The 21,289-nt window shown below is 40.6% G+C and overlaps 1 protein-coding gene across 3 annotated transcripts in view; it reads left to right on the plus strand.

Moving 5' to 3' along the window:
* Nucleotides 1-13,938: 13,938 nt before the first annotated feature.
* CSNK1D (casein kinase 1 delta) overlaps nt 13,939-21,289 on the plus strand; it is a 65,482-nt gene continuing 58,131 nt past the window's right edge. For 2 of the 3 annotated variants that reach the window (XM_044000348.1, XM_044000346.1), the window contains exon 1: nt 14,087-14,302. In XM_044000348.1, the coding sequence (XP_043856283.1) occupies nt 14,227-14,302 (76 nt within the window). In that variant the 5' untranslated portion in view covers nt 14,087-14,226. Of the gene's footprint in view, nt 14,303-21,289 lie in introns of all 3 variants that reach the window. The other variant, XM_044000347.1, reaches the window with a different exon arrangement.

Raw genomic sequence — 21,289 nt, forward strand, 5'->3', positions numbered from 1 at the left:
GTGGCTCATGAAATCTAGTAAATACTGCGACTGCAAAAGCAACCTATGAGGGGCAGCTAGGTGGCACAGTGGATAGAGCACCGACCTTGGAGTCAGGAGTACCTGAGTTCAAATCTGGCCTCAGACACTTAACACTTACTAGCTGTGTGACACTGGGCAAGTCACTTAACCCCAATTGCCTCACTAAAAAAAAAAAAAAAAAGCAACCTATGCTCCCCTTAGGTATTTCCAGATGAAGGGGCATGGGGCATTACCCCTCAAATTTTATAATGTCTCTTTTAGTCCTGTGCCTTCTCCAAACTAATTCAGGTGAAAAGATCTGTGAAAGGATCTTGGGGTGAGTTTTCTTCAGCAGCAGTGTGATTTTAGACTCAATGTCTCTTACTTACATAATAAAAAAGCTCAGCTTTTTCCAGTCCTTATCTGTGAGGTCTCTGCTCCTCTTCAAGGATCCTTGAAGGCCTAAGAGTGCTAATTAGTCAAGAAAGCCATGCCTCAGCTTATGAACATTTTTTTCCTGACTGCTAATTGGTCCTGACATATGAGCCTGTCTCATAGACATTTCCACACTCACAATTGGTCATTGGGTTAATTTGAACTTGGCACATATTCAAGTCTTTAATTGTCCTTAATTGTAGGTGCCAGTTGTCTTAGGGAGAAGACAAGGAGGGGGAAATTTATAAATGGTTGGTTCTCATAATTAACCGAAAGATGCTATATATTCGGTGACATTGATAGGTGGCAATTATCCCAGGATAGACAGTTTTCTCTGTTTGAATACTAATAATAAATATCCTGAGAACAAACTTGACAGAAGTTGTTGTTACCTTGGGATAGGAGAGTGGGGAGAGGAGGTTGGGACCTTTTGAAAAGAAAAAAAAACTATTGTACTCTGACTAGCAAATTTATGAAGCTACTTTTGGCTGTTTCTAAGAAAACTATTACTTCCCAACATACTGGGAGAAAAAAAGGATTATAATAAACCATATTTAATACAGGCTTTCACATGACCATCTTTTTTCATTGATTTTGGGGTTTTTTTGGTGAGGCAATTGTGGTTAAGTGACTTGCCCAGGGTCACACAGCTAGTAAGTATCAAGTGCCCGAGGCCAGACCTGAACTCAGGTCCTCCTGACTCCAGGGCCAGTGCTCTATCCACTGTACCACCTAGCTGCCCCATGGTCATCTTTTTTAAAATCTCTTATTTGTAAAATCCATTTGCCTTTTCAGTCCTTATCATTCTTGACTTCTCTGAAGTGTGTGACAATCATGATCACCCTGTTCTCTTAGATACTCATCGTTCTCTGGGTTTTCTTGACTGATTCTTCTGCCTTTCTGGTTGCTCTATCTCATTCTCCTTTGTTGCATCATCATCAATATCAAATCCCCTTATTCTGGATATATCACATGTCTTTATCCTGGGCCTGCTTCTCTTTTCATTTCACTTTCTCTCTCTCTTTCTCTCTCTCTCTCTCTCCCTGACTTCATCAATTCTTTTGGATCTAATAATTGTCTTTAATTATTTTATTGTTTTAGTGAGGCAATTGGGGTTAAGTGACTTGCCCAGGGTCACACAGCTAGTACGTGTTAAGTGTCTGAGGCCGGATTTGAACTCAGGTACTCCTGACTCCAGGGCCGGTGCTCTATCCACTGCACCACCTAGCTGCCCCCAAAATTGTCTTTAAGCAGATGACTCCCAGAGTTATACATATGACCCCAGTTTTTCCTGAGCACCAGTCCTGTGTTGCCAACTGCTGGTTGAATATTTCCAACTGGATGTTCCATAGGTGTGTCAAAGTTCGCATTCCTCAAACTCCATAGCACATAGTGCAGTAGATAAAGCGTTGGGCAGGGAGTCAGGAAAAATATGGGTTCAAATCCTGCTCCTGAAACTGACTAGCTATACAATCCTGGACAAGTCATTGAACCTCTCTCAGGCTCATTTTTTTTGTCTAAAAGAAAAGGAGATTAGATTTTATGGCCTCTAAGAGTCCTTCCAGCTCTCAACTGATGATCCTATTATTCCCCTCAAATCTCCCCATTTTCTCAACTTCCCAGTTTCTACCAAAAACATTCAATAGTCTTCCAGTCTCTCAGGTTGACAACCTTGAAGTTGTCTTTGATTTTTCATTATCTCTCAATCTGTGTAGTCAATGAATTGTCAAGTCTTGTTGATTTTACCTCCACAATTACTTCTCAATTCTGGCCCCCTTTCTCCACTTACAGAGCCATAACTGTTCACTAATTCAATCCCTCATCACCTCTGGCCCATACTCTTTAATAGTATTTTATTTTGTTTTATTTCCAATTACATGTAAAGATAGTTTTCAACATTCATTTCTGTAAGATTTTGAGTTCCACATTTTTCTCCCTCCCTCCTCCTAAAACCAGAAAACAATCTTATGTTAAAAATATTTCCAGGGGGCAGCTAGGTGGCACAGTGGATAAAGCACCAGCCATGGATTTAGGAGGACCTGAGTTCAAATCTGACCTCAGACACTTGATACTTCCTAGCTGTGTGACCCTGGGCAAGTCACTTAAACCTCATTGCCCCACCAAAAAAAAAAAATCCAAATTAATAATATTGTGAGAGAAGAATCAGAACAAGAGGAAAAAAACACAAGAAGAAACAATAACAAAAACAACAACAAAAGTGGTAATAGTATGCTTCAATCTGCATTCAGACTTCAGAATTCTTTTTCTGGATTTGGAGAGCATTTTCCATCATGAGTCATTTGACATTATCTTACATGATCATTGTACTTCTGAGAAAAGCTAAGTGTATCACAGCTGATCATCACACAGTGTTGATACTATATACAATGTTCTCTTGGTTCTGCTCATTTCGCTCAGCATCAATTCATATAAGTTTTTCCAGGTTTTTCTGAAATCTGCCTGCTCATCATTTCTAACAGCACAATAATGTTCTTACAGTATATTCATATACCACAACTTGTTTAGCCATTCCCCAATTGATGGGCATCCCATCAATTTCCAATTCTTTGCCATGTGGCTTGGACTCTTGCAATAGACTCCTAATTGGTCTTACTGCCTCTAATTTTTCCCCTATTCAGTCTGTCCACCATAGATGTCAAAATAATTTTCCTAAAGCATAGGTCTGACCATATCATTGTATTGCTCAAGAAAAGCTCCAGTAGTACCCCATTGCTATTGGGATAAAATACACACACATACATATGATATAAAGATATATACATATATATGTATATGTATGTATACATACATACACACACACACACACACACATATATAATATATCTGGCTGCAATCTACCTTCCAGGATTATTGATACTCCCCTTCACACACTATCCTCTGGCCAAACTGGTCTATTATTCTTTGTACATGACATTCTGGCCAGCAGTAGTTCAGGGGAGAGAGCACAGGGCCTACAGTCAAGATTAGTCTTCCTGGGTTCAAATCTAACCTCAGATACCAGCTATGTGACCCTGGGCAAGCTATGTGCCTTAGTTTCGTCATCTATAAAATGAGCTGCATTCTGGCCTCAGACACTTGACATTTACTAGCTGTGTGACCCTGGGCAAATCACTTAACCCTCATTGCCCTGCCCCCCCCCAAAAAAAAATAAAAAATAAAATAAAATGAGCTGTTGAAGGAAATGGTGAGCTGCTTTAGTATCTTTGCCAAGAAAACCCCAAATGGGGTCATGAAGAGTTGGACACGACTGAAGAACAATTGAAAACATGAAACTCCATCTCTCCTCTTTCTATGTGTACCTAGGCTGTTCTCCAATGCACTACCTCCTCCCCTCCACCTCTTAGAATTACAAACCTCCCACAGAGCTCCTCAGATAGTCACTTCCTACATAAAGTCTTTGCTGAACCCAGCCTTCCCAGGGGCTAGTGCTCCCCACTTCCTAGTCCTTTGTTTTTTTTTTAATTTTCTTTTTTTATTGTGAACTTAACAATCATCAGCCATCATATATATTTTAATAAACAAAAACAAGAATGAGGATTGTATAAGAAACTGTGCATTTCTGCTTTTAAATAGAGAATGTACATATACATAGAAAATATATATGGACACACTTATGTACATATATGTATACATATATCAGCACATTCACCATGCCTGAGAATGCATATCTCAAAAAAATTGATGATGATACAAAATTCTTTAGATTTTGACCCTCCCAAACAATTTTGACTCGGCTTGGCCTTCAGTTTACATTTCCTTGTCTCTCTCCATTTTTACTTCTCTCCTGTTTCCTCAGGAGGGGATTTCCCCAGCTGCATCCCTATCCTTCTTTATCTCCAGTGGTGTGGTGTCCTCATTCGTAAAATGGGGAGGTTGGATTAAATTATCTCTAAGAGCCCATTCAGCTCTAAAGCCTATGAGCCTATGGTTCTATGATTGCCTGAACAATGTTATTTCTTTCTAGCTGCCACCAGTAGTGATAGATGAGGATTTAGTGCATATAGATCAGCATTAAAGTTATCCCACTATAACAAAGAATGAAAGAACAATGGTTAAATACAGACTGAGTAGGGTAACCATAGCTAGTAGGACACAGGACCTGAGTGATGGGGAAAGGTTGGGTTTTGGGGGAGGGGTTTGCCAGATTCCAGGAAGGTCTGCTTAAGAAGAATAATCATACCTGGTCCCCTATGTTATCAGGCTCTCACACGTGATGAATGTTACTCTCCTGTTTGTATGGCACTTGGACCACCTCTAGGGTATACCCACAAGTTGGCTTGGGAAGCTCCAAGAGAGTCATCAACTATAGGCACTTCAGTGTTCAGAGTAAATGCAAAGAAAAATCAAGTTCATTCATTAACTCAGAGGAGAATTTTGCAGTGAGTAAAACGGCTGATCAGCCATTCAGATGGTAGGATGTGTAACAATACTGAACTTTTGGCATTTTCTCTGTCCATTGGCCTGGAGTGATATGCCATGAAAAAACTCATGTAAAACATTAAAAAAAAAAAGAAATTATGTAAAACATTATCAGGTGAAATTCTTAAACAAACTCCCAATGTCTACCACTCTGCTGTTAAAAGTGAAAAAGAGCTACCTAGCTCACCATGAGAGACTCCTTCTTCCAATTATTTTCTATTTACTTTGTATGTATTTTGCATTTACTTATGTGTATACATGTTGTCTGCTGTAATAAAATGTTAGCTACTTGAGGCCAGGGACTACTTCATTTTGTCTCTTTTGTTTGTTTTTTTGCGGGGCAATGGGGGTTAAGTGACTTGCCCAGGGTCACACAGCTAGTATGTGTCAAGTGTCTGAGGCCGGATTTGAACTCAGGTCCTCCTGAATCCAGGGCTGGTGCTTTATCCACTGTGTCCCTTTCATTTTGTCTTTGTATTCTTATTATCTGGCACATAATAGGCTTCTTGATTGATGCTATTGTTTAGTCATTTACAGTGATCATTACAGTAAAACATTGGATTATAGATTTATTACTGCAATATTAGAGAAGAGCAAATGTCCTGATTTAAGGGAAGAGAATGGAGTCTAAAATCCAATGATCTTAACTTTGATTTATAGGAAAATTCTATAATTCATTATTTTTTTCTATAATTTATTATTAAAGGGATGGTTAGTGAAAACCTAGAAAAGGAAGCAAAGATCATAATGATACAGCATGGACATGATTGAAACAACTGAACAACAACAAAATACTTTGTTCTGGTCAGACTACAGTTGGAATATTGTGTTTTCAATTTTGGCCTCATTTTAGGAAGGTCATTGATAAGCCAGAGAGTAATTCAAAGGACAGCAATCAAGATGGTGAAGGAAGTCCAATTATTACCATGTAAGGATGTGTTGAAGGGAATGTTTACCCTGGAGGAAAGAAATAAGGAGGAAGAAAGGGTAGTATTGAAATGATGGGGGAGAGGGAACATCAGATATCGGTCCTTGAGTATTTGAAGAATTGTTACCTGGAAGAAGGATTAGACTTCTTCTATTTGGTCGAGAACACAGAACTAGGATCAACAGGTACAAGTTGCAAAAAGGCAAATTTAGGCTTTATGTAGGAAAAAATTGTACAAAGGTTGAATGGACTCCCTTGGAAGAAAGTAGATTCCCCCTTGTTGGAAGTTATCAAACAAAAGTTGGATGACCACTTATCAGGGATGTTGTGGATCTAATCTTTTTCCAATTATGGACTGGTTTAAATAGTCCCTTCCAATTCTGAAATTCCATTATTCTATGATACTGTGATTTTTCAATGAGGTATGAATGGATCAACAAGTTCTCTAATAGTAATCCCCACTCCAATCATTAGAAAGTGATCAAACAGGGCAGCTAGGTGGCTCGGTGGATAAAGCACCGGCCCTGGATTCAGGAGGACCTGAGTTCAAATGTGGCCTCAGACATTTGACACTTACTAGCTGTGTGACCCTGGGCAAGTCACTTAACCCCAATTGCCTCACCAAAAAAAAAAAAAAAAGAAAGTGATCAAAGCTCATACCCAATAGGGAGATCATTAAAATCCCAAAGGCCTTGTTCTTTTTTAAAATTAGATTTTAAAAAAAAATTAACGACAATGAATTTTCTCTCCTTCCTCCACAATTTAAAGAAAAAGAAAAACACAATGTTTATAATAACTATGTATAGTTAAGCAAAAAAAAAAATTAATTCCTGCATTGGCTGTGTCCAAATAATATGTCTTGTTCTGTACCCTGAGTCCATCATCTCCCTATGGGAAGGAATGGCGAAGTCGGTAGCATGTTTCATCAACAGTATTCTGGTTCTTTATAGCATTAATCAGAATTCTTAAGTCTTTTAAAGTTGTTTATTTTTACAATGTTGTTATTACATAAATTGTTCTTTCTACTTCACTCTGCATCAGTTAATACAAGTCTTCCCAGGTTTCATTAAAACTGTTTCATCATTTCTTATAGTACAATAATAACCCATTATATTTCTTTCACCAGTTGGTAAGTACTCCCCTTAGTTTCCAATTCTTTGTTACTGCAAAAAGAGCAACATTTTTGAAATAGCGATATTTTTGCATACATATACACAAAATATCAATATTTTTGTGCATATGGATCCTTTCCTTCTTGCTTTGATATCTTTGCATGAAAGGTCTAGTGGTGGTATTTCTGGGTTAAAGTGTATGCACAGTTTGGTCACTTTTTAGGCATAGTTCCAACTTACTTTCTGGAATGGCTAGACCAATTCACAGTACCATACTTAATGTGCCTGTTTCCCACAGCCCCTCCCATGGTTGTCATTTTCCTTTTTTTTTTTTTTTTGGTCAGCTTTGTTAATCTGATGGGTGTGAGGTAAAACCTCAGAGTTGTTTTAATTTGTTTCCCTCCAATTGTTGGTAATTCAAAGCATTTTTTAAAACTATGTTTATTGGTAGTTTGGATTCTTTCTTTGAAAATTGCTTTTTCTGATCAAAGGCTTTATCCTTTTATACTCTCCATTTCTTTTCTTTTCTTTCTTTTTTTTTTTTTGGTGAGGCAATTGGGGTTAAGTGACTTGCCCAGGGTCACACAGCTAGTAAGTGTCAAATATCTGAGGCCAGATTTGAACTCAGGTCCTCCTGAATCCAGGGCCCGTGCTTTATTCACTGCATCACCTAGCTGCCCCAGTCCTTTTATGCTCTCAGTCTTACTTGTGGGCACACTTTCTATATCTGTATTGTTATTTAGCTTTTCAGGTATTGATGCTTTTTATCTTCTCAGTTAGATTTCAAAATCTTTGAGGGCAGTGTAGTATAATGGAAAACGTATACTCCTACTAACAATCTCTCAGGCAGTTTCCTCATTTTTAAAGTGAATATATTGGATAATGATAATAATAATAATAATTTTGATGATGATGATGATGATAGCTAGAATTTATAGAAGACTTCAAGGTTTGTAAAATGCTTTACAAACATTAACTTATTTTATCCTCACAACAACCCCGGAAGGTAAATGCTATTATTACCTCCATTTTTTTTATAGAAGAGGAAACTGAGGTAATCAGAGGTTAAGTGACTTCCCCAGGATCACACAGCTAATGTGTCCAAGAATAGATGATCCATAATTTTCCTTCCATCTTTCATTATTGATGACCTTATAGAACAGTATCTAGCTTATTAACAGGCATTTTACAAATTCCCAGCACATGAAAATGGACTGAGGACCTATAGATATAAACAAGTCTGAAGCCTTTGCCTCACATAGGGAAACCAGACCTTTACCTGGGGAGTAGTTGAACAAAAGAGTTCACTATCTGTTACTTATAAAGAGGCAGGGAGATATCTATCTTATGTAGTTACAGAGAATTAAGTTAGTGGTGTCCAGGAAAATTTAACTTGTTTTCCTCTGGTTCGTACAAGGATAGAACAACATGTGTTCCTAATGTCCAGAGTTGGAATTTCAAATGTATTTGTCCAAGGAAAAATGCTGAATATGGCAATTAAGAAGAGTTGAAATAGTACTATTAGTACTTATGATTTTTTTCAAGGCAAAGAAAAATAAAGTTGGACGGAAAAGGGGAGGGAGGTTTGTAGGCTGACCTAGGTACAAAACTGTTACTTATAACATTGTTCTTAATGGGAAAAACATGTTTGAAATTCCAAAGAAAATAACTTTAAAACTTTTGGAACAGAGCTCATTTGTAAACTAGAGATTACCTGTGCTTCTTTGTACCCTATACAGGTCACAGTAGGCACCAAAGATCATTGGACTTGGAGTCTAGAAGACCTAAGTTTGAATCTTACTTGCTTACTGTGTAAGCTTGGGCAAGTCACATTTAACTTCTAAGCCTCAGCTTACTCACTTATAAAATGGGTACAAATAATAGTACCCACCTCACAGGCCTCATTTTCAAAAAATATTGTATATGCACTTTGAAGAGATGAGTGAAAAAGCATTTGCTAATTGCTCTGCTAATATGCCAGGCATCGGGATAAGTTTTGGCAGTACAAATGAGATGGTCCCTAATTTCAAGAAACTTACATTCTGATAGGGGGAGACTGATACAGACAGAAGAATAGAGGCCCGAGAAGAATGTTTGGGTATTGGAAGTCACAGGGATGGGTGACGATGAGTGTAAAAAGAGAGCAGTCCTAAAACTATAAAAATGTAAATTATTGTTATTATGACTTCATGAGTATTTGTTGATAGACTTAGGGCTCTTCTTATTTCTCAGGGTAGAAGGATTCAGAGCATTAGTAAATATGAAAAGCTATGATTTGCTTGATTTCTGTCCTTCTAGAAAAACTCATTAAACTTCTATATTATAGATTTTAGAATCTACTTTCCTTTTTTCTCAAACCAGTCAAATATAATTGAGTCAATTTCCTCCTGTCACCCAAATAGAAGAAAGTGTCCAAGTCTTTGCAAGACCAGCTATTAGTTTCAACCTCAATATCTCCTTTCCCTGATTCCCAAACTTCCTTACAGTTAACTACTCTGTATTTATATTTGTTCTGCATGTAAAAATGTGTGTATACATACATTAGAATGTAAGTTCTTTGTAAGTAGAATTTTTTTTCATTTATTTTATTTGTTTCCCCAATACCTAGTACAGTGCCTAGCGCTGATTTATTGATTGAAATAAGAATATTAAAATCCAGCTCAGGTGTAGATAAATGTCCCTATTTTTCAAATTAAATTCAGATTTTTCAGATTTCAGAATTCAAGAAATGGGGTTTTCTAGTTTCAAAGGCTCTTTTCAAAAGTCCTAGAGTCTTGAATGTGAGATTCTTGAGGGGAAAGACTTCTTACTCTTCTTGTCTTTGTATTGTGAGCACTTAGCTGTTGTTTGTCCTTTGGTTTTTGTTTGTTTGTTTGTTTTGCAAGAGGCTTGATGAGGTCACTTGTGTGTGAACTGGATTTAAGTGAGGCAGAGTTCCATAAAGCCACAAACCTCTTCCAGAGTCATAGAAATGCAGCGGCAGGACAAAAGTCAAGGATGATTGACAATAGACCGGGTTGCAGTGGATGTCCTTGGCTTCTTTGATATCTGACCAAGCTCTAAGTGCCATTGGAACAAATTATTCTCATCCGTTCATTCCACCAGGAAAAGTTTTCACATGCTGGGGGGAGACATCCCCTTAACTCATAGACAGGTTTGATGCCTGTTGGTTACCTGCATCCTGGTTTAGTTCATCTGCATTGACGGTTTTACTGTGTGGTCACAGTGCATGCTACAGCTTCTTGGAGACACCTGAGAGTTGGCTGAATCAAGTAGACAAGGAAGGTGGATGAGCAGCTCTGAAAGTGGCTCAGTAAGGCCTGATGCTTTCATAGTGCTAGTCCTCCTGAATGCCCTATACCCTTTAGCACCTAGCATTAAGGACAGCCCCTGCCCTCAATGAGTACCTTCTATGTGCCAGGTAAAACTAAAACAGTCATTCCCTGGCCTCCAGGAATGTATGTTCTAATGGGGGAAACAACATATGCATATATCAATATATATGTAATATACACAAACTAGAGGGCAGCTAAGTAGCACAGTGGATAGAACACTGGGCTTGGAATCAGGCAGTCTCATCTTCATGAGTTCAAATCCAGCCTCATACACTTATTTAACCTTGACCCTGGGTCAGTTACTTAACCCTATTTGCCTCAGTTTCCTCATCTGTAAAATGAGTTGCAGAAGGAAATGGCAAAATCACTCTAGCAAGAGAACACCAAATGGGGTCACTGAAGAGTGGGGCACTACTGAAATGACTTCAACAACAATATATAGGGGAAGCTAGGTGGTGCAGTGGATAGAGCACTGGTCCTGGATTCAGGAGGACCTGAGTTCAAATCCGGCCTCAGACACTTGACACTTATTAGCTGCGTGACCCTGGGCAAGTCACTTAACCCCAACTGCCTCACCAAAAAACAAAACAAAAAAAAACTTTTGGGCAGCTAGGTGGCACAGTGGATAAAGCACTGGCCCTGGATTCAGGAGGACCTGAGTTCAAATTTGACCTCAGACACTTGACACTAGCTGTGTGACCCTGGGAAAGTCACTTAACCCTCATTGCCCCACAAAAAAAAAAAAAAAGGAACAACAATATATACAAAATGATTATAAGGTAGTATTGGAAGGCAGGCCTTTCACAGCTGGGGGATCAGAAAAGGCCAGAAGGTGGTGTGAGAGCTGAATCTTGAAGAAAACCAGAGATTACAACAGTAGGACATGAGTGGGGGGAAAGTGAAGAGGGGGTGCATAAATTCCAAGTATTGGGACAACCAATGAAATGCTACAAAGATGGGAGACGGAGTGTTATGCATGAGGCCTGCAACAAGGCCAGTATTGCTGGGCAGTAGAGAGTTTGATATGGGCAAATGGGTAAGAGGACTAGAAAGGTAAGGAGGGGCCAGACTGCAATTGATTGATTACAGGAACCCCCTCGTATTAGAGCCAATTTTTTTTTCCTTTTTTTTTTTTTCCTCCAGGGCAATGAGGATTAAGTGATTTGCCCAGGGTCACACAGCTAATAAGTGTCAAGTGTCTGAGGCTGGATTTGAACTCAGGTCCTCCTGAATCCAGGGCCAGTACTTTATCTACTATGTCACCTAGCTGCCTTCCGAGGCAATCTTTCTTGAAGTTAACTTTCCAAGAGGATTTAGAAAGAAAAAAATGTTTTGGACAACAGCTGGAAACTGCTATCAGTTATTATCTCCCGGAATATCTTAGTATCAACTATAGAATAAATAGAGTAGTCAAGTCAACAAGCATTTAAGGGTTTGCCCTCAGAAAGAAAAACAGCTCCTGCTTTCAAGGAGCTTGCCTTCTAACATTGACCTGAAAGGGGAGAGAGAGGAAAGAAGGGAACCAGAAGAGATGGGGAATGGGAGAGAAAATCAGGGAGGGCCAGGAGCACAGCCTAGAGAGGAATATGACATGACTGGCTAGGGCAGCCTTCTTAAAATGGAAGTTGAGAGAGTAATCAGCTAATCAGAGGGAGAGGGCCAAGGGGGAAAAGGGCAATTCCACTATGAGAATTCCAGGGAATTCCAAGGCAAAGAGGTTTCAGTACTATTGTACAGAATAGTACAAAATTGTACAAAAGTCTAGGAGAGTCAGCAATAAGGCTTGGAGTGGATTATAGGTACCAGTTCAGTACAGGTTCAGGAGAAAGACTGGACATCATGCTTCTTCTAAATACTCTCAGAAGGGATATGATGGGGAAAATGGGGTAGGGGGTTTGGGGTTAGGGATAGGGGTTTGGGGTCCTTAGGGATTCCTCTTTAAAGAATTATACCCTTGGGGCAGCTAGGTGGCGCAGTGGATAAAGCACTGGCCCTGGATTCAGGAGGACCCTGGGCAAGTCACTTAACCCCCATTGCCGGGCCAAAAAAAAAAAGAAAAAAGAATTACACCCTCTTGCATACAAAAGCAATTAGAATAAGATAGTCATTTATTTAGGGGCTGAGGAAGAAAAGGGAAGGGAAACCATGAAAGAAATCATCTTTGGACTTCTCATGGGGAGAAAGGCATGGCACAGAGGGTGGCTCTGAGATACCAATCTCCTGGAGCAGGAGACAGGCAGGTACTTTTATAGAGGACTGATGGGGCGGTGACCATCTGACTGTGGAAATTTCCCTTAATGAGAAAGGACCATCCCCCATTGGTGGTGGCTGGAGGAGTTGGGTGAGGGGTGGCTGGAGATCTCTCAAGCCATCTCTCTCCTCAGGACACAAAGGAAGCGGCCACACCTAATCTTATCTCCCCAGGGTTGAGGGAGACTAGAATGAAGGGTGGAGGTCCCAAAGCTAGCACGGTCCAATCTGATTCCACTTATTTCTTTAAGTGTGTCTGTCCTTTGGTTTAGCTTCTCAAGGAGAAGGTTCCTTGATATACCCCAGAGAACTTCTGGGGTGCTCTGGGCCCATAACAGGGAGTTCCACATTTTGAATCCCTTGTAATAAGGGACTACAGTTGTAGAGTATGCCAACCACAACCCCTTCTCCACTCCCTCTTCTTGCTCTTGGTTTTGTTTTTTTGTTTGTTTTTTCATGTCAGGCTTGGCTATTTTTCATCCTTACAGGTCTGGTTGAGGTGAGAGAGAATTCTCCCCATCTCTGCATTGTGGATTTAAAAGACTCCTGGGAACTCTCATCTCCCCCCACCCTGGGACTTCAAGAGAGGCCCAAAGTATCTGCTTTCTTCAGCCTCTTAAAGGACAGTCCCTGGGTTGGGCCTCTCCATCTATGCCAAGAAACAGGTTTCTCTGCCAGCTGTCCAGAAATAACAGAGCACTAAATGAATGTTCTATATATGCTCCTTTACTCATAAGAGAAGCTACCTGCTTCCTTGCCTCTGGAATTGTCCCTGCCCTCACACAGAAAGAGGCCAGGGAGGCCAGTGAGGACCACCTTCAGGAGATGGGCGGCTATGGACCCAGAAGGAATTGGAGAAATTGATCCTGAATCTGTGAATCTTCACACAGTGTTCTCTATGTGGTGACTGGATAAACACTAAGAATTCAGTGAAAGGTATTTGGGACCCCACCACCCGACCCAGCTCTCCTCATTTCAGGGGTTTGTTTTAGAAACTTTGGATAGGGACTCAGGAAGAGAGAATAGATGGAAGGAGGGGGATTGGTTTAGAAAGAATTAGTGGAAGATTGATTGGAAGACCTCTATGGGTCAATGGGGTTTGACTAGGGGGTGGGGTGAGAATGGGGGATCAGTGGGGGCTGATTAACAGGTAAGGCTCAGCTTTTCCCTAATGAATCCCTATGGCATTTCCTTCAAGAGAACGTGGCCAAAGCGACGAGGCCAAGCTGACTATGGAGCTGGAAAAGCTCTCCTATCCCACCCCGCCCCGCCCCGCCGAAGCAGCTGGCGGCCTTAGCCCCCTACACTCCTCTCTTTCCCCGCCCCCGCCCCGCTGGTGTCCCCAGAGCAGCGCGGGCCCCGCCCCGCTGGGTTGCTAGGGGAAGTGACGTCACAGCGCGATGGCGGCGGCTCCTTTAGGCGGCTGAAGGGGGATTTAGGCCCGGAAGATCCGAGTCCATCCGTGGTGGGGAGAGGGCGAACGGGGCCGGCGGGGGCCGGAGCAGGGGCGGCGGCGCTCGGACTGTCCCATCCGCCCCATATTGAGGCGCTGGGAGCGGCGGGGCGGCCAGAAAGCGATGGTGAAAGCGGGGCCGTGAGGGGGGCGGAGCCGGGAGCCGGACCCGCATTAGCGGCAGCAGCGGCGCCGCCTCCCCCGGAGCGCAGACCCAGGAAGCGGTCGGGAGGGGAGGGAGCGAACCAGGCCGGAGCCGAAGCCACCGCCGTCATGGAGCTGAGAGTTGGGAACAGGTACCGGCTGGGCCGAAAGATCGGCAGCGGCTCCTTTGGAGACATCTATCTCGGTGAGAATTGAAACCCTGTCCCCCTCCCCCATCCCGTACCTTCTCCTGCAGCGAACCCTCACCCCCTAACACACTGCCCCCCCCTCCCCCGACTGGCTTCCCTTCTCCCCCCACCCTAGCCCCGCATTGACACCCCACCCCCACCCCACCCTTGCCCCGGGGATCCTGCCCTCTGATTGCTTCCGCCAGTCTTCCTTATATCCTTTATCACCCGTAGATGCTCTCTCCCCCTAGAACCCTCTCTGTCTCAGTTTTCTCGGATTACTGTTGGATACCTTAGCTGCTCTTCCTTTGCCCAGACAAAACACCCCACCCCACCCCACCCCACCTCAGGACCTTTGTTGAGCCACAGCATGGACTCGGACATTTAGGTGTCCATCTCTGGCTCTGGGTAAAAATCGACCTCGAGTCTAGAGCACCTTGAGTTGCTGACACCTGCCTGGGAAAACCTCTTTGGGTTGGACTTTTGTTTTGGCTTATCCATGAATTAATAGCCGCGGTGGGGGGGGGGGCGTCCCTGAACTTGAAGGGTATGAGACTTTTTGAATGTCCTGTTCTGGGATGTTTTTAAAATTACTTTAGCCCCTTTCCGAGAGTGAATGAGGGTGAATTATGTGCTTACCTGGGGAATCTTTGGGTAGGAGGTAAGCCTCCCTGTTGTAGCTTTAGGTTCTAACCACTCAGATCATCCATCCTGCTCTCAATTCCCCACCTTTCTCCTCCCCTCCCCCCCAATCAAATTCCGGCCCTGCCCTAGGAGACCAAATCATTGGCTTGAGGGATCAGGAATCTAAAGTGATTTAGGTTAGGGGTGGTGGAGGTCTGATGCCAAGTCTTTTCTGATTCTAGGTCTGACTTTTTGCATCCCAAAATATTCCCTTTGGAAAGATCTTAACAACAAGGGGAAGGGTTAATTCACACTTCAGCAAAACTTCGACGCTTAGCAGGAGGGAGACAACTGGCTTTTGTTAGACTCTTCTCTCCCCCCCCCCCCCAGTCATTTTTATAGCTTAGGAAACTGAGGCCCCAGATAGGTTTATCTACTTGTTCAAGGTCACATACCTTATTCATGATAGAGCTTGAACTAGAACCCATTTCTGACTCCCAGACTAGTATATCTTTACTCAATGCCAGGTTGCTTCCTTTGGATTTGAAGTTAAGGGATGAAAGCAGCAGTCACTCTCGAAAGTTAGAACGGTTAGAAATACATTGCTTCCTGAAATTAATAGGTTAAGAGCCTGAATGAAGAAGTATGTTTTTGTGTCAATAGTGTGGTAGATTTGAGTTCAAATAACTTATGGTTTTGTTTTTAGATATTGTATTATGAGGGGAATTTATTGTAATGGATGGCTTATATTTGCTTTAATGCAATTGCCAATAACTAAATATCTGAGAGAGCTGTTTTCTTAGTTACCTAGTATGGTGTAACACTGCACCAAAGGAAATCTATGCATTTCCAGTGGAAGATGTAAGAGACTGATGATCAGATTACTGTAACTGTCTTGGCTTTTTAGAGAGAAAAGGGTAGGGCTTTTGCTACCTCTCCACTGTATTGTCCAAAAATAAACAAAGGCCATGTCTCTTTCAGAAGAGTCTACAGCCCCATCTTACTGCTCTTTCTGGGATCCCCATGTGTTCCCTAATCCATGTGTTTTGTACTCGTGGGGGAAAATGTCAAAATAACACTAATACAGTGTGGAGGTGGAGAACTACACTAAGTCAAAAATTCGGAAATTCCACAGTTGCAGTTCCTACAGCAAACTTGTTACAGATACATTCTTGCTTCAGTTCATATTTTTCTTACTAAATGTAAACTTTACAACAGTAGCAGTCATGATTGGAGTCATAAGTGGAGAGGGTAGAAGGCCCTCTCTAGGTGCTATATCCAGTCCCTCTATGACCTTGGGTAAGTGACTGAAAAGCCTTCCTGGGTCCCTGTTTCCTGTATTTAAATGGCTATGGATGGATAACTTTTGCCACCAATTAATTGGGGGAGGAGGGAGAGAAACTTGGATGACTTAAATTCTCTAGAAATGTTAATTATGATCACAAATAGAATTGTACTAAGGATGTTGGAAGGCCTATGAAATCAATGCCTTTGTTTTTGGAACCTTTAGTTGATTAAGTTCATATATATTTATACTTAAGTGCTTAAAGAGAAATTAATTTAAACTTGTCTTCATGCAGTGTTGATCACTGTTACCCTCCTTGTAAAGATAGGGAAGAAACCCAGAAAGGCTAAATAATTGGTGGCAAGTTATATAGAATTAGTCATTAGCAAAACCAGAGACTACTACCCGAGAATTCTATACCCTAATTTGTAATTGATTATTTTCTCTGGAAAAGCTACCTTTTGGATAAATGTATGTTATTTCAGCCCAAAGGTGAATGGAAGAGATACGACCAATATGTAACACTTGAATCTGGCTTAAGTCAGAGAAAGTGTGGAACTTAAAAATATATATATATATATATGTATATATACTTGGTTTTCTTCCAGTTCTAGGAGAAATTGCATTTTTCACAAGTAACTTCATTCTTGCATGTAGCTTGATCTTGGAAAAATAGTGTACAAATTAAAGATTATGGTGATCATCGAGTAGTTTAGAATTTTGCTTAGCTATATGTCACTGAGGGGGAAATAAATGGTTTTGAATTTCAATAAGTTCTGCTTTGTACTCATTGTTATAGATAGACTTTTCCCCCTTACTTTTCTGGATTCCCCCCCCCCCCCACTAGGAAAAGGAATTGAGGATCTTGCAAACATTAAAATAGCATTATAAAAGTTGAGGTTGTTTATAAAATGAATATAAACAGGTGATATTTCTTTGTTCCTGGTAAGCCTGGAAAATGGCCTCTCTTTTTAGGCTCTGTTGCTCTTTGAACAAAACTTTTGCTCTACTGCCTTGAAGTAGAGCAAGTTTTATAACCATAATACTGCATTATAGTTGGGTGGTAATATTTAAATATTTATATCTAAGTAGTCAGCCGGTGCATTCTCAGCAGTGCTTGGGAAGCAGAGTGTACTGGGTAAATGCAAGCTGTTTGGCATATTTATAGAAAAATAGATTTTGGCAACTGTTTTAACCTTGGCTTCTGGATCCTAGTCGGCAGTAGACCAGCTATTAGCCACCCTAGCCCCCTTAGCTGGAATTGTAGACAAAATTGTGGACTTGATTTTGTCAGCAACTGTTCCGTGGCATGTAGGTTTGTGATAGTTTCTAGCCTTTTTCAACTTGTGTTTGGCTGTTCTTTTCCCTACTATCAACTTTAGGTTACTGATGTATATATTATTCACAGCAGTTGCTTTCCTCCTATGTTGCATTCTTTCAGGCCACACCATCTCCACAATTGAGTGGAAACTCCCAATTTTAGCAGTAATTTAAGGAAAACATGAGTGGAAAGGTAAGTCTGGCATCATGCCACCACAGAATGGGTCTATTGAGAGGCAGTACAAATCTTGAGGAATTCTGAGGTTTGGGTGCGGACACGTTCAGACACAGTGATCCTAGGCTAGTCATTTAACTTTTCTATGGTCCAGGCAATTTTCTAAAACCATAAATTGCAGAACAAGTTGTTAATCTGCATTATTAGAAGGATTTTCCCCTTGACAAGTTCCCCTGTGCCAGTGAAATCACCAGTGAAATGACTGGTTTGCACCAAAGAAGGGAAAACAATTTCACACAAATATGAGTGACCCTAAGGATTATCTAGTGTTCTATATTAATGAATTCATGCAAAAAAAATATTGAAGCGCTTTTTTTTGTGCCAAGCATTCTGGCAAGCCATTAGGGATCCAAATAGAAAAAAATGAGATGGTCCCTATATTTCTGTTTCATTGTATTGTACAGACAATTGAGAGGGAAATGAATTATTACTGTTATTATTACCTAGTACTTTTAAAATTCACAAAGTACTTTACAAATAGTATCTCATTTGATCCTCACAACCACCCTGGGAGGTAGGTGCTATTCTTATCCCTATATTAGAGATGAGATACTGAGGAAGGCAGGTTAAATAACTTGGCCAGGGGTCACACAGCTGGTCTGAGAATGAATTTGAACTCTAATCTTCCCGACTCTGAATCTGTTGCTCTGTCTCCTTTGTCACCTACTGGACTGGATCAGAGGATATTTTAATAATCAATGTATTCATAACAATCACAATAGTAGAGAGAAGGATATTGCAGTTTGCCTGGGACTACCTAAGAAGGGACTATTGCAGTTTCAAGGCATTACTTATGAAGATTGTTTCTTTTGGGTTGGTGGTGGTAGGTGGGTGGTGTAGGTGGATAGGTAGTTTCCACCTAATGTCTCATTCTTTCAGATGTTTGGTAGTTTTATTGGAAGAAGCTGTCCTCGAGTTCACTGAGCTTCCTTCTCAGAACATGATAGTGGAACTACATGAACAAGTATAATCTTGCTTTATTGATGCAGCCAACTGTGCTGGTTCAGTCATATGAAAGGACTGTTAGGTGAAGATGAGCCAAGAAATAGGACTGAGAGGACATTAATGTGCTTCACGGATCTATGATTTGCTTTTTCCACTGCCAAGACAGGAGGACTTAATGAATTTTGAAGAATAGTTTTCAAAAGTATGTCAAGTCATACCAGAGTGTATTTAAATTAAATTTGTTTTCACTGACCCAAAAGTGTTGTGTCCAGAAGTTGCCCTCTAACAGATTATCATTTTGCTACTTTTTTACTACAACATTTACCCCAGGCAGAATTTTTGGGTCATTTATTATCTGAATTGTTGAGTGTTCCTGTAGCTTCCTTACTGAACCATAGAGAGATTACTGCTTTTTAAGTCTACCCTCAAGGTTCAAGTTTAAAACCTGAGTCTGTCTCATTATAAAACTTCACACAAAAATACAGGCTGGCAGAACTTCACAATTATGATATGTCTTGTGTATTATATTGGGCCAAAATGTAACATTAGCCCTCTGTCATGTCTAAGTTGTAAGGGCATGGTTTTATGGGTCCTGTGTCCTGTCCTCAGGCTGAAACATTTGTGGCATTTTGCTCTAGTTGTTGGGTATAGTGCCTGTTAGATAATTAAAGCAAGAACTTTCACTGAACTGGAAATATACTTCTTTTCATTTTTCTTTTTGTTCATAACCCCTTTGTAAAGCATGTGTCCATAGTAATTTAGAAATTTTCATTATATGGGGGCAGTTAGCAAATACCAATATTTTGGCCAGCTGTTGGCATCTTTGTTAGTATCATACATTTCACCATATGAGTTAGAACCTCTGGTAAGGTGGTTTTGGGTATCTTGGTATCTTCTAGTAGCTGTGTCCACCTATTTCTTTAAATACTTAGAGTTTGTTCAGTGCAGATATTTGCGAACCCATTGTGCCTTAGTGTAGATGAATCTTTTTGAGTTCTTGTCAGTGAAAATTCATCACAAATCAACTGATGGGGCTCTCCAAATTTAGCTAGGCTGGTCCTCAGGCAGCAGAACCAAAAGTTTTTGACCCATCCCTTACTTGAAACTGTTTTAGCTTGAAAGGTAGGTCTTGTCACAGTTTATACTCTGCTGGCAAAGCCTTCTAGAATCCAGGGTCACATCCATGCAATAAAGGGCAATCCACTGGAGTGGAATTTTAGTGGCACCTAGATAATGAACAAGCATTTATTAAACATCTACTATGTACCAGGCACTGGAGATAAAAAGAAAGAAATGAAACAGTCTTGTACTTGGGCAATTGTTTTCCTCGGTGCCTCAATATTTGTTGCCAAACTCATCTTTCAGGACAGTAATCAATCATTTTAGTTATTTGGATTATTTATGTTGGACTTCTGGGAAATAACATCCTATTTTCCTTGTAAGTTAAATGATAGCTTGAGTAAGAGCTGAAATTATTGGTCACATGAACCCATGTTCTAGGTACAGTCAACATGTCTAATAACTGTGTAGAAAAATTAATATTTAATGTTCATATTAACGAACTGGACCTATTTAGAGCTTAGTCTTAGTTGAAAATATCTAGTCCCAATGGAATATTGTTGGCATTCTACTGCGGAAGGGATTCACTAAACACAAATATGAGAATCTTACTGATGTTCATGGGTGGTTGTGTATATGACTTCTGAGAGCCAAGAAATTCAATGAACTACAGCTACTGAACTTGACATGTCTGTCCCACAGGAGATGAGGTACCCAGAGGGAACAGCACAGGACAACTCCTGTTATTTGTTTACATCTGTGGGGCAGATAGTTGTCCCACTATACCCCTTTAGCCAGTCATGAGAAAAGGATATCTCTTCCATCTATATAGGTCGATCAATATAAGGCCAACTCACCAGGCTGTGTATTTGACTAGTTGGGGCTGTCTCTATTTGCTCTCAAACCTATGGTTCCTTGGGCTCAGCAAAGGGGATGAAAAACTGCTATTCCTGAAGGTGACCATCAGAAGTTAATTCCTACACAGTAGAAATAGTCTAAGGAATCTTGTTCTGTGTCTGTCAGATGAGCACCTTCTAAGGCTAATGAGCTATACAAGTGTCCTGTAACAGAGTTCCTGCCAGCTGCTAAGTGATTTTGTGTTGACAGGTTTCTACAAAGAAAAGTAGTATCATAGATTTATCTCTGCTTCTTAGAAAAGTTTAGCAGATTGGTTATAATATGCAATTAATATCAGTCATAATAATCCTTAACTGAATTTGTGAATTCATTTTCAGGCAGGTTTTAGGAAAGGCACTGAATCCATGTAGTCTGCTTATTTTCATTTCAGTTGTGCCTAGGTGTATTGTCCTAATTGCATTAGTCTGTATCAAATATCCTGTATGGTTTTCTTTTTGTTTTTACTATATGGTTTTCTAATGAGAATGTTCAAAATGGCCCATGTTGAATGGTAAATGAATTTCTTCAACAACAAATAGTCATTGGTAATGATAAAAATGTGGTCATTCTTGAGAGGGAAGAAGTGATTCATAAGTGACCAAATATCCTTTTTTACTATAAGTAAAATGTCTCAGAACA

This window comes from Dromiciops gliroides, chromosome 4 (assembly GCF_019393635.1).
Source record: "Dromiciops gliroides isolate mDroGli1 chromosome 4, mDroGli1.pri, whole genome shotgun sequence".
NCBI classification, from domain to species: Eukaryota; Metazoa; Chordata; class Mammalia; order Microbiotheria; family Microbiotheriidae; genus Dromiciops; species Dromiciops gliroides.